We start from the raw sequence: 13,751 nt of genomic DNA on the forward strand, positions 1-13,751 counted from the left end.
GGTGGGGCAGGGGCCTGGGGGTGGGGCAGGGGCCTGGGGGTGGGGCAGGGCCTGGGGGTGGGGCAGGGGCCTGGGGGTGGGGCAGGGGCCTGGGGGTGGGGCAGGGGCCTGGGGGTGGGGCAGGGGCCTGGGGGTGGGGGAGGGGCCTGGGGGTGGGGGAGGGGCCTGGGGGTGGGGGAGGGGCCTGGGGGTGGGGGAGGGGCCTGGGGGTGGGGGAGGGGCCTGGGGTGGGGGAGGGGCCTGGGGGTGGGGGAGGGGCCTGGGGTGGGGGAGGGGCCTGGGGGTGGGGGAGGGGCCTGGGGTGCTGGGGGAGGGGCCTGGGTGGGGCCTGGGGGTGGGGGAGGGGCCTGGGGGTGGAGGAGGGGCCTGGGGAGGGGCCTGAGGGTGGGGGAGGGGCCTGAGGGTGGGGGAGGGGCCTGGGGGTGGGGGAGGGGCCTGGGGGTGGGGGAGGGGCCTGGGGGTGGGGGGCGGGCCTGGGGGTGGGGGAGGGGCCTGGGGGTGGGGGAGGGGCCTGGGGGTGGGGGAGGGGCCTGGGGGTGGGGGAGGGGTCTGGGGTGGGGTCTGGGGTGGGGGAGGGGTCTGGGGGTGGGGGAGGGGTCTGGGGGTGGGGGTGGGGTCTGGGGTGGGGGAGGGGTCTGGGGTGGGGGAGGGGTCTGGGGTGGGGTGGGGTCTGGTGTGGGGGAGGGGTCTGGGGTGGGGGAGGGGTCTGGGGTGGGGGAGGGGTCTGGGATGGGGGAGGGGTCTGGGATGGGGAGGGGGTCTGGGATTAGGGGTGGAGTCAGGGATAGGGGAGGAGTCAGGGAAAGGGGGAAGTGTCATGGATTAGGGGCGGGGTCATGGATTGGGGGGCAGAGTCAGGGGTACTGAAGGAAAGTTCCGGAATGGAGGTTCTTGATGAAGTGTGATAGGAGAGCGCGGGATCGTGTTTATCTGGGAGTGATGGGCTTAGATTCGGAGAGCAGTGGGGGTCAGTGTGAATAAAGCCTCACTTTAACACACAGGGCCTGGTTCTAGATCCTGCATCGAAATTAAACCTCTGCTGACATTGAGAGGGTAAAACGCGGGAGATTCTCCCTCCCTCCCCCTTTCTGAAACAGATACTCCTCTTGCGGGGGGCAGGTGAAAATGTGAAAAGTCCACTGGGTTTTGGAATAGATGAATGCTGAACTGAATCGATATTTAAGAGGAATTTCCAATCATTGCGAGTTTAGAATAGATACATGTCTACAATGATAACAGTCGCTCTGCCAACCATTTCCTTCAATTCTCCGCGCCCGTTCTCCTTACTTGCAATGGTACAGCTGATCCTTCCCCGGCCAGCTCCGATACAGGTACAGTCCCAAATCATACCATCCTTTGGACGCTCCCAAGTCTCGCCAACGCGTTGCCGGTTGCCAGTGTACTGGTCATAACACATCTCTTCAACTGCACAAAGCAAAACACCGTCATGGTCAAACCCACGCTCTTGGGAGGTCCCTTTACCACCTGATAGTGACTCACATCCCTCACCTCACTGCAAATTCTGTTCCTTCCTCTCTTGCGGGGCACGGGAAGTCGCTGGTACCTGCCACCCAGTCCCACTGGGGGTGCTTGGCCCCTATGAGTGCCAACCAAGAGTCCAACTTGGTCCACACTTTGGCATCTAGCCAACCAGCTGTGCCGGAAAGTACGGTGTCTGATCTGTTCCGCTGTGGAAGGGCATCAAAATGAGAGTGCCAGCATTTAGATAGCGCCCTTCAGAATGTGCCACGGTGCTTTTACAGCCAGTGATGTGTGGTCGCGGCTATAATGTAGGGAATCGCAGCAGCCAATTTGTGCACAGCAAGCTCCCACAAGTGGCAATGCGATGGTGACCATATTTTCACGATGCCGGGTTTGGGGTGAATGTTGGCAGAGGCACCAGGGGAAGCTCTGCTGCTCTCCAGACATTGCATGTCCACCTGAGAGTGATGGCACCTTGGTTTAATATCCAGCTGAAAAGACACTGCTGCACCCCCTCAGTGCTGCACCAGAGGGTCAGCCTGGATCTTGTGATGAAGCTTCTGTACACACAACCTTCTCCAAAGCTGTAGCTGGATTTCAAACATGTCCCCCAGCCACCAGGTTCTATCTATTTCACCCACAATTCAGCAAAACTTTGCTTCAAAGTGGAGAATACTGTAATCTGGTCCTCACTGAATAGAATCCCTACAGTGCAGAAGGAGGCCATTCAGGCCATCGAGCCTGCACCGACAACAATCCCACCCAGGCCCTATTCCCGATAACCCCACATATTTACCCTGCTAATCTCCCTTACACTAAAGGGGCAATTTAGCATGGCCAATGCACCTAACCCGCACGTCTTTCGGAGTGTGGGAGGAAACCGGAGCACCCGGAGGAAACCCACGCAGACACGGGGAGAACGTGCAGACTTCACACAGACAGTGACCCAAGCCGGGAATCGAACTGGGATCCCTGGTGCGGTGAGGCAGCAGTGCTAACCACTGTGCCACCAATGGTCCTATAATGTACTATGACAGTACATGGGTACTGTAACACACTGAGACTGTACATAGGTACAGTAATAAACTGTTACTGTACACTCATACTCTAATGCAGTACACTGGTACTGCAATATGCTTTACTGTACAGTGGTACTGTAATATATTGTTACTGTTACACTCGTACCATAACGCACTGGAGCTGCACATTGGTACTGTAATGCACTGGGACTCTAGTGTAGTACACTGTAATCCCAGTACGCTGGAACTGCAATATACTGTTACTGCACAATAGTACTGCAATGCACTATGACTGTACGCTGGTTCTGTAATATGCTGTTACTATACAGTGGTACTAAAATACACTGGGACTATGCACTGGTATTGCAATATATTGTTACGGTATACTGGTATTGTAATGTACTGTAATATGTTGCTACTGCAAATTGGTATTGTAATGCACTGCGTCGTACACTGGTACTGTAATATATTAATGTACACTGGCACTGTAATGCACTGTAATCCCATTACACTGGTACTGCTTCTGTAATATATTGTTACTATACAATGGTACTAAAATACACTGGGGCTGTGCACTGGTACTATGATATACTGTTACTGCACATTGGTACTGTAATATATTGTTACTGTACACTGGTACCATAATGCACTGGGACTGTACATTGGTGCTGTAATGCACTGGGACTCTACTCTGGGACTGTAATATACTGTCACTGTACACTGGGACTATAGTACTGTTACTGTACACTGGTACTGTAATGCACTAGGACTGAACCCTAGTACTGTAATCTAGTATTACTGCGCAGTGGTGCTATAATGCACTGGAACTGTTGTAATGCTGTAATATATTGGCACTGTATACTGGTACTGTAATGCACTGTAATCCCAGTACACTGGGATTGTAATATATTGTTACTGTACACTGAAACTATAATGCATTGGGGCAGTATAGTGGTACTGTAATGTACTGGAAATGAATCTTGGCACTCTAATGCACTGGGACTGTGCAGTGATACTGTAATATACTGGGGCTGTACACTGGTACTGTAATACATTGGTACAGTGGGGATGTAATGTACTAGGGCAGTACACTGGGACTGTAATTTACTGTTACTGTAAAGTGGGACTGTAATTTTGTAATTTTCTTTGTTCTCTTTTCCCCGGAAGGGTAGAGGGTTTTAGTTCATTCGGGCAACATGGTTGGAGTGCCAAAGGTTCCTATGCTGTAATTTTCTTTGTTCTCTAATACACTGGGACTGTAATACACTGACTGTACACTGGGGCTGGACAGTGACACTGTAATACACTGGGACTGTAATACACTGCGACTGTAGACTGGGGCTGGACAGTGACACTGTAATACACTGGGACTGTAATAAACTGCGACTGTACATTGGGGCTGGACAGTGACACTGTAATACTCTGGGACTGTAATACACTGCGACTGTAGACTGGGGCTGGACAGTGACACTAATACACTGGGACTGTAATAAACTGCGACTGTACACTGGGGCTGGACAGTGACACTGTAATACTCTGGGACTGTAATACACTGCGACTGTACACTGGGGCTGCACATTTGCATTGTAATACATTGGGAATGTATGCTGGTTTAAGGAATGCAGGAAACATTTACTTTTCCATCTGCAGGGACTTTGCTCATTCGAGATAACACTGGACACAGATTCATTATCAGCAATCCAGACAGACCCCGCTCTGTAACAGCTGCCTTACCGTCAGGTTTCGATTCACAGCTCCAGCCTTGACCCGCCCCATAACAGGTACAGATCATGACACGGCCCAGGTATGTGCGTTCCCACTGCTGGTTAACGTGGTAAACCTTCCCATTGTCCGAGCAATAATCTAAATGGGGAGGTGGGAGGGAGGAGGTGAGAGAAAACATGTGTTAAAAATAAAATCTCACGCTTCCCAAAAGACCAAACGGATTGCAGAATGAGGAACCCTGCGAACACTCAGTACCTGCAGAGAGAACTCACAGATGTGAACCCCACTTCAAGACAGGGACCCCAGGGGAAATATGAACTTAACTTCACAGAGGGTTAAGCACCAAACAACATAGAACATAGAACATTACAGCGCAGAACAGGCCCTTCGGCCCACGATGTTGCACCGACCAGTTAAAAAAAAAACTGTGACCCTCCAACCTAAACCAATTTCTTTTCGTCCATGAACCTATCTACGGATCTCTTAAACGCCCCCAAACTAGGCGCATTTACTACTGATGCTGGCAGGGCATTCCAATCCCTCACCACCCTCTGGGTAAAGAACCTACCCCTGACATCGGTTCTATAACTACCCCCCCTCAATTTAAAGCCATGCCCCCTCGTGCTGGATTTCTCCATCAGAGGAAAAAGGCTATCACTATCCACCCTATCTAAACCTCTAATCATCTTATATGTTTCAATAAGATCCCCTCTTAGCCGCCGCCTTTCCAGCGAAATCGGGACCATCCTGTGGCGAGCTTACCAACTTGATATCACAGAATCATAGAATCCTACAGTGCAGAAGGAGGCCATTCAGCCCTGTGAGTCTGCACCGACCACAATCCCACCCGGGTTCTATCCCCATAACCCCATGCATTTATCCCGCTAATCCCCTTGACACTAAGGTTAATTTAGCATGGCCAATCCACCTAACCTGAACATCTTTTGGACTGTGGGCAGAAAGGGGGGCACCCAGAGAAAACCCACACGCACAAAGGCAGAATGTGCGAACTCCACACAGTCACCCAAGCCGGGAATCGAACCCGGGTCCCTGGCGCTGTGAGGCAGCAGTGCTAACCACTGTGCCAAACAGGTGGGATTTTCCAGCCTCACTCGTCCCAAAAGCGGAAAACCCTGCCCGAAGTCAACGGACATTTTCATTGTCCGCCCCTCGCCCGCTCCGATTCCCGTGGCGAGCGAGACGGTAAACTTCTGGCCGAAATGTTAGACTGAATTTTCCCAACTTTTAAAAAATACACCTTCTGTGAGTGGGTGGGCTGCGGACGAAGGAGGGGTCCCGTGTGCCACCACCATCCCTGCCCACCACACCCACCCCAACCCCCAACCCCACCTCGCACCCACAAGACTCTCCTTAAACATGGCCAAGAATTGGCTAATTTATTCTGTCCAATGGCTGCCAGCTCCACCTGCCAGCAGAGCTTTCCATCACGTTCCATCTTTATATCTAATCTCTGGCATCCGCAGTATGGTTTTCTTTGTGTCAACTATCTGTTTTCTTTATAAATGTCCTTTATCCCCCGACCAATCCATCAGGAATATCCTATTCTGCTCCATAGTCTCAAACATAAACACCTTCACACTCCTACACCCTTTCGAAGGGGCAGTTATGTCACAAAACTGAACACTCGTTAAAATTAACTTGACAAAAGGGAAACTCTTTCACTCAGTTACATATACAATAGGATCATGGAAACACTACTGTGCAGAAAGAGGCCATTTGGCCCATCTAGCTTGCACAGACACTATACCTATACGGGGCAGCACAGTGGTTAGCACTGCTGCCTCACAGCACCAGGGACCCGGGCTCAATTCCGGCCTCGGGTCACTGTCTGTGCGGAGTCTGCACATTCTCCCCATGTCTGCCTGGGTTTCCTCCGGGTGCTCCGGTTTCCACCCACAGTCCGAAAGACGTGCTGGTTAGGTGCATTAGCCATGCTAAATTCTTCCTCAATGTCCCCGAACAGGCGCCGGAGTGTGGCGATTAAGGGATTTTCACAGTAACTTCATTGCAGTGATAATGTAAGCATACTTATGACACTAATAAATAAACTAAACTAAAAGAAACTATACCCGTAACGCCATATATTTACCCTGCTAATCTCCCTGACACCAAGGGGCAATTTAGCATGGCTAATCCAACTAACCTACACATCTTTGGACACTGAGGGGTAATTTAGCATGGCCAATCCTCCTAACCTACATTCTTTGGACACTCCGGGACAATTTACCTGGCTAATCGTCCTAACCTACACATCTTTGAACACTAAGGGACAATTTACCATGGCTAATCCCCCTAACCTACATATCTTTGGACACTAAAGGGCAAGTTGGCATAGCCAATCCACCTAACCTGCACATCTTTGGACACTAAGGGGCAATTTAGTGTGGCCAACCCACCTAACCTGCACATCTTTGGACTGTGGGAGGAAACCGGAGAACCCGGAGGAAACCCACGCAGACCTGGGGAGAATGTGCAGACCCCACACCGACAGTGACCCAAGGCCGGTATTGAACTCCCTGACACTGTGAGGCAGCAGTGCCAATCACTGTGGCACCATGCCGCCCTCACGGATTCTGGCTGACCAGATGAGTGTGAGACAGGGTCGCGGAAAAGATTCACGAGAATACTTTCAGGGATGAGGAGCCTCAGTTAGATCAGGGGATCCTTGGAGAGTTGAGGGGAGATCTGACAGAGGTGTTCAAAATCATGAGGGATCTGCTCAGAGTATCACAGAACCTTACAGTACAGACAAAAGGAGGCCACTCAGCCCATCGAATCTGCACGGGCTCTCTGAAGAGCATTCTAGCCAGTCCCACTCCTCTGCCTTATGCCTGTAATCTATCCTTCTTTTTAAATAGCAACCCAATTCCGTTTTGAATACCTCAATTCCAAAATATCACATCCGAGGTGGCGCCGGATCGTGGCGGCCTCTCGCGAGCTGTTCCCAGCATGCCCTCTAATTCTTTGTCCTACGCTCTTAAAACGTAACTCTCACTCATTTAAACTTTCTAATAATGTTCTCCTTATCCGTGACTGTAACACTACATTCTGCACCATCTCCTTTCCTTCTCTCCCTGCGTACTCTATGAACGGTATGCTTTGTCTGTGTAGCGCGCGCGAGAAACAATACTTTTCACTCTATCCTGATACATGTGACAATAATAAATCAAATCAATCGAACCACCAGCCTCTCAGGAAGCTCGTCCGAGACTCCAACCACCCTCTGGGGTGAAAGAACATCTCCTCACATCACATATCCTCTTTTTTAGCCCATTATTTTGAACCAGTGCCCTGCAGTTCTTGACGTACTCAAGTGGTTAAGTTTCTCACGATCTATCTTGTCCACATCCCTCAGGATCTTGAGTGTCAAGTTTCCTCTCAGCCTGTGTACTCCCAAGGTAAACAGACCCAACCTTTGCAGTCTACACTCACGGCCGTACAGGAGATGGGGAGGCAATTGCTCCCATTGGCGCAAAGATCGGCCGATTTAAGCGAATCAACAAAAGAAGCATTGGTGACAAGAGGAGAAACTTTCTCAGCCGCTGTGAGTGCTTAGGATGTGGAACGTTCTACCTGGGAGTGCGGCGGAGACAGATTCAACTGTACGGCTTTCAGACAGAATAGCACGCAGCTGCAGGGCCACAGGGAAAATAGTGGCACTGGGTGAATGACTCTCCCAACATGATGGGCTGAATGGCCTCCTTTGGTGCTGGAACCACTCTGTGTACGAGCCTCTGTGTTTCCAAAGGTTTTCCCTTTGTAGCTTTCCACCTTCTAATTCCAAGTTGAGCAATTTCCTTTTCAGAATAGCTGGGAGGGGGAAAAAGCCCCTTCCAGGTAAATGTGAGGAAGGCTGCACCCCCCCCCCCCCCCCCCCCCACACACCACCATCCCCCCCTCCGCGCCCATCTGTGTCGGGGCACCGGAGTTACTCTGGAGTTCTACCCTGGGCTAACACACCAAGAGTTTTAACAACACCAGGTTAAATTCCAACAGGTAGTCAACGCCGGCATCTCCACATCATGACTAACACACCAAATCATAGAATCCCTACAGTGCTGACGAGGCCATTCGGTTCATCGACTCTGCACTGACTCTCTGACAGAGTAACTTCCCCAGGCCCTATTCCCCATAAACCTGCACATTTCCCATGGCCAATCCACTTAACCTGCACATCTCGGGACACTAAAAATCCACCTAATCCGCACGTCTTTAGACTGTGGGAGGAAACCGGAGCAAACCCACGCAGACACAGGGAGAACGTACAAACTCCGCACAGTCACCCGTGGTTGGAATTGAACCGGGGTCCCCGACACTGTGAGGCAGCAGTGCTAACCACTGTGCCACCCTCAAAACACAACAGCTCAGGCTGAAACCAGGGGGGTTCGAACCCCGGTACTGTCCAGAATGTAGAAGCTAGGCGGGAGCGAGGGCCACTTAACAATCGCCCCAAATTTCAGGAGGAAGCACTTCCCAAAACCCTTGGACGTGACGGCTTCAGTTGCCGAACAGCTGGCTCAGGGTCAAAGCTTTTGAAGAAGGAACGAGGCAACAAATAAGACTCCCAAACAGGGAGGTTTCTCCCCCCACCCCATGTTTATACCCCAAATAATGGCAAGATGCAGCAAAAAAAGATCCAAAATGCAAATTTAAGATAAATACGAAAATATTTTGCAAGCACTCGAACAGGTCAGGGAACATCTGTGGAGAGATGGGAGGTGGTCCCTTTGTCCAGTTAACCCTCAATATCTTGCAAATTTAAAATATGGTTGAAATTAAAAGGGGGGTTTGTAGAGGAGTCTAGAATGGGGCTTTTAGTAAAGTTTAAAGTTTATTTATTAGTGTCACAAGAAAGGCTTACATTAACACTGCAATGAAATTACTGTGAAAGTCCCCTAGTCGCCACACTCCGACGCCTGCTCGGGTACACTGAGGGAAAATTCAGCATGGCCAATGCACCTAACCAGCACGTCTTTCGGACTGTGGGAAGAAACCGGAGCATCCGGAGGAAACCCACGCAGACACGGGGAGAACGTGCAGACTCCGCACAGACAGTGACCCAAGCCGGGAATCGAACCTGGGCCCCTGGCACTGTCAGGCAGCAGTGCTAACCACTGTGCCACCGTGCCGCCCCAGACAACCCTCAAAATCATGCAAATTTAATCATAGAATCATAGAAACCCTACAGTACAGAAAGAGGCCATTCGGCCCATCGAGTCTGCACCGACTACAATCCCACCCAGGCCCTACCCCCATATCCCTACATATTTTACCCACTAATCCCTCTAATCTACGCATCCCAGGACACTAAGGGGCAATTTTAGCATGGCCAATCAACCTAACCCGCACATCTTTGGACTGTGGGAGGAAACCGGAGCACCCGGAGGAAACCCACGCAGACACGAGGAGAATGTGCAAACTCCACACAGACAGTGACCCAAGCCGGGAATCGAACCCAGGTCCCTGGAGCTGTGAAGCAGCAGTGCTAACCACTGTGCTACCGTGCCGCCCCCTAAAATATGGTTGAAATTAAAAGAGGGGGTTGTGGAGGGTCTGGAATGGGACTTTTAGTAAAGTTTATTTATTATTAGTAAAAACTTACTGTTATAGGTTTTAAATAAACTCTCACAAACAGGATATACCAAGGTACATCCCCAGTTAACTCCATGTGCTGTACACCCCACCGTCTATCCCTGCACCCACCCTGCAAACCAGAGACCATTCGGCCCATCGCGCCCGTTTCCGCCTCTTTAAACGCTGCCTAAACAAACACAGTAACAGTTTTAACACCAGGTCACGCCCAGCCAAGCGATTGGTAAGAGGCTGCTATACAAACAGAAGTTGATTGAAGCATTTGAATAAAAAAATTCCTGCCGCTTTTTCAGACATGCAAACATTACAAAACTCCTCTGAACATGCATAGTTCGTAACTCAAAGGGAAGTTTAGTAACTTGCTCAGAGGAATTTCAACAAAAAAAGTTTCAGCAGTTTTACACGAGAAGTTTTTTTTGTCAGAAGTTTGAAGACTTACTTTGATTTCCATCGAATTTGCTCTGGCCACTGACTGTACTCAAAGACAGGGTCAGTAGGAATATCCCCAGAGTGGAGTGGGGCATCTTCTAGGCACCAGCTCCCCCACAAAGCCCCCCTTCTCTCTCTTTCTGTTTCACTCAAAACACCCACAAGCTAAGCTCCCAATATTGGAAAGGAGTGGGGAAAGGTAAGCAGATACTGGGAAGAAGGGAGGGAGAATGAGATATTGGAGAAGAGAAAGAGAGAGAGAGAGGCAGGTTCAGTAAGGAATCCCAGCCAATTCATCCACTACACCTTGAAGTAGGGAGTGAATGAATGCGTGCGCTCTTGCAAGACCCTTTTATAACATTAGCTGCTAAGGATGGGTGGATCTTCGGGGATTTGAAGTTGGCGAAAGGAGGGGTTTCACGCAGGCTACATCAATAATATTTACAAGTCTGCCTCTGACATCACTGGAAGAATTATTAGGACTTTATTTGGTGGGGCGGGGGGGGGGGTGCTCTTTTAACTTGTTCAACCACAGACACAACACATTTTTCTTAAAGGGCCACATGCATCCTTTCGACAGCAAATCCCCCCATGACACAAGAAGCCATCCCCACACATAAAGGCAGTCATTCTGCAGAAACAAAATGATTCACTGCTTGGCCTGCAAAGGGAGGAAATTCACCCGAAAGTAGATGTTTTTAAAAAAAGATTTAGCTTAACTCAGCTTCTTGTCAGCTGTTTTCTCGTGAGACCAGCAGACTTCAGTGAATGTTAGTAACTGGACAAATAGTTAGTGTGAAACATGTTTCTTTCAAGGTCCAGCTGAAGTGGGTGCTTGTAACCAGATGTTTTGGATGTTGGGAGGAGGGAAAATGTATGTTTGAATCTGAAATGGGTGAAGGAGGCGAGATACTAAATCTCCCAGCAAGACGATTTGTCTTTGAAGCAATCCTCTATCTGATCTGTGGGCACGTTCTACCAGTGTACAAAGCGAATAATGGTCCAAAATGTCTTGATTATGAAAATCCTCACGTCAGACCTTTAGGTAAACTTGTACTCTCTGCACAGGAGCGTGTGGTGGGGAGGGGGGGGGGGGGGGGGAGGATGCAGTTACAGACATGTTCCCAGACAGACTAGGTTAAGTATTCAATCATAAACCACCGTCGCTTTAGGAGCAATACACATTCACTATTGGCAAGTGTAAGCCAGACATCTCTGGACGAATTCTTGAAATATTTGCACAGTTTTAAGAGTAGGACCGTTTATCCCTCACTGCAGTTGTGTGGGGTTGATCCAGGCTATGTGAGGGAGGTCTGATTCATTTTACAGAGTAAAAAAAAATCCCCCAAACGCAAGGACTCTGAACTCAGGCTCTACCACTACTGCGCCCGCCCTGTTCAAGCCTTACATTGTAACATAGACCCGCACTTGGAAACATTCTCTGCAAACTCTAAGGTTGCAAACCGTAACCCCCCCCCCCCCCCCAAAAAAAGTTGCAAAAATAACTGCGGGTGCTGGGATGTTAAAAAAACACATCAAAGTGCTGGAAATATACAACATGTGTAAAGAGAGAGGGGAGAGGGTTAATGTTTCCAGATTGCCAAGGCGAAAAAGGTGTAAGATTTCCGTTTCTCAATTAAAAAAAGGATAGGGGTTGGGACAATGTTACAGAGTGGTCTCAGTTTGAAGGAGCAGCATAGCACCCAAGACTGCTGAAAAAACAGATTTGCAAAAGCAGCAATATGCAACCACACGCACACTAAATTAAATTAAACCTCCCAAAGTGCCTGCTGCTCCCTAATCCAGAATGTTTTGCTTTGGAATAAAGGAAAGAAGCAATTTTGCCAGAGTTGTGTGCTCCTTGCACAGTGTTGGTCACTGCTTCAGACTGTGGTGCCAGCACTGATAAGATAGGAGGCGCCGCTTGTCTATCGGTTATTAACCCGAGGAAAAACATTGCCAAAGTGTGGAATGTCCTGTCCTTTCTGTGTACCGGGAGCCACTCTCTGTCTAATGAGTTGGGACAGATTCAGTGAGCCTCTCCCCTAACTTGTACCCCCAAAAGGTTCTGCCCTCACAGATGGTCTGTCGGAGAGTCGGTGTGGATTCGATGGGCTGAATGGCCTCTTCTGCCCTGTCGGGATTCTATCATCAGAAATAACCTGGTTTAAGCACAGAACAAAGTGTGGCTTATCTAGCAATCGGAATGTTGTCCTCTGCATCTTTCACATGTAAGCGCTCTCTCCATCAATGTTTAAGTTAATTTATTAGTGTCACAAGTAGGCTTACATGTTGATTTGATTTGATCTATTATTGTCACATGTATTAGCATACAGTGAAAAGTATTGTTTCTTGCACGCCATACAGACAAAGCATACCGTTCATAGAGAAGGAGAGGAGAGAGTGCAGAATGTAGTGTTACAGTCATAGCTAGGGCGTAGAGAAAGATCAACTTAATGCAAGGTAAGTCCACTCAAAAGTCTGACAGCAGCAGGGAAGAAGTTGTCCTTGAGTCGGTTGGTACCTGACCTCAGACTTTTGTATCTTTTTTCCGACAGAAGAAGGTTGAAGAGAGAATGTCCGGGATGCGTGGGGTCCTTAATTATGCTGGCTGCTTTTCCGAGGCAGTGGGAAGTGTAGACAGAGTCAATGGATGGGAGGCTGGGTTGCGTGATGGACTGGGCTACATTCACGACCCTTTGTAGTTTCTTGCGGTCTTGGGCAGAGCAGGAGTCATACCAAGCTGTGATACATCCGGAAAGAATGCTTTCTATGGTGCAGCTGTAAAAGTTGGTGAGAGTCGTAGCGGACATGCCAAATTTCCTATGCAAAATAGTCACCACACTCCAGCGCCTGTTTGGGTACATTGAGGGAGAATTTAGCATGGCCAATGCACCTAACCAGCATGTCTTTCAGACTCAATATTTAGATGAGTCAGTGAGGAGAGTTATTTGATTGCTCATTCACACTTTATGAAGTGGAATCCGTGTACGACGGAGGTGAACAGTATCGGGGCACAAAGTTAATTAGGTGAAGGAGGAAGGATTAGGTTCTGGTGATGGGGTTAGATGGAGAGGGGCAGGATTAGCATAGAATCACAGAATCCCTACAGTGCAGAAGGAGGCCATTCAGCCCATCGAGCGGGACGGCATGCTGGCACAGTGGTTAGCATGCTACCTCACAGCGCCAGGGACCTGGGTTCAATTCCGGCCTCGGGTCCCTGTCTGTGTGGAGTTTGCACGTTCTCCCCATGTCTGCATGGGTTTCTTCCGGGTGCTCCGGTTTCCTCCCACACTCCAAAGACGTGCAGGTTAGGTTGATTGGCCATGCTAAATTGCCACTTAGCATCAGGGGGGATTAGCAGGGTAAATACGTGGGGTTGCGGGAATAGGGTCTGGGAGAGTTGTGGTCAGGGCAGACTCAATGGGCCGAATGGCCTCCTTCTGCACTGTAGGGATTCTATGATTCTATGAGAACATAGAA

General features: G+C 49.7%; 1 protein-coding gene across 1 annotated transcript in view; it reads right to left on the reverse strand.

The window, feature by feature from the left end:
* The window catches only part of LOC144503882 (fibronectin-like), a 153,952-nt gene extending 143,359 nt beyond the window's left edge, over positions 1-10,593 (reverse strand). The window contains exons 1-3 of the mRNA XM_078228909.1: positions 10,279-10,593; positions 4,236-4,364; positions 1,288-1,425 (exon numbers count right to left, since the gene is read on the reverse strand). Of these exons, the coding sequence (XP_078085035.1) occupies positions 1,288-1,425; positions 4,236-4,364; positions 10,279-10,363 (352 nt within the window). The 5' untranslated portion in view covers positions 10,364-10,593. The remainder of the gene's footprint in view (positions 1-1,287; positions 1,426-4,235; positions 4,365-10,278) is intronic.
* Between the last annotated feature and the right edge of the window lie 3,158 nt (positions 10,594-13,751).

This window comes from Mustelus asterias, chromosome 14 (assembly GCF_964213995.1).
Source record: "Mustelus asterias chromosome 14, sMusAst1.hap1.1, whole genome shotgun sequence".
Taxonomy (NCBI): Eukaryota; Metazoa; Chordata; class Chondrichthyes; order Carcharhiniformes; family Triakidae; genus Mustelus; species Mustelus asterias.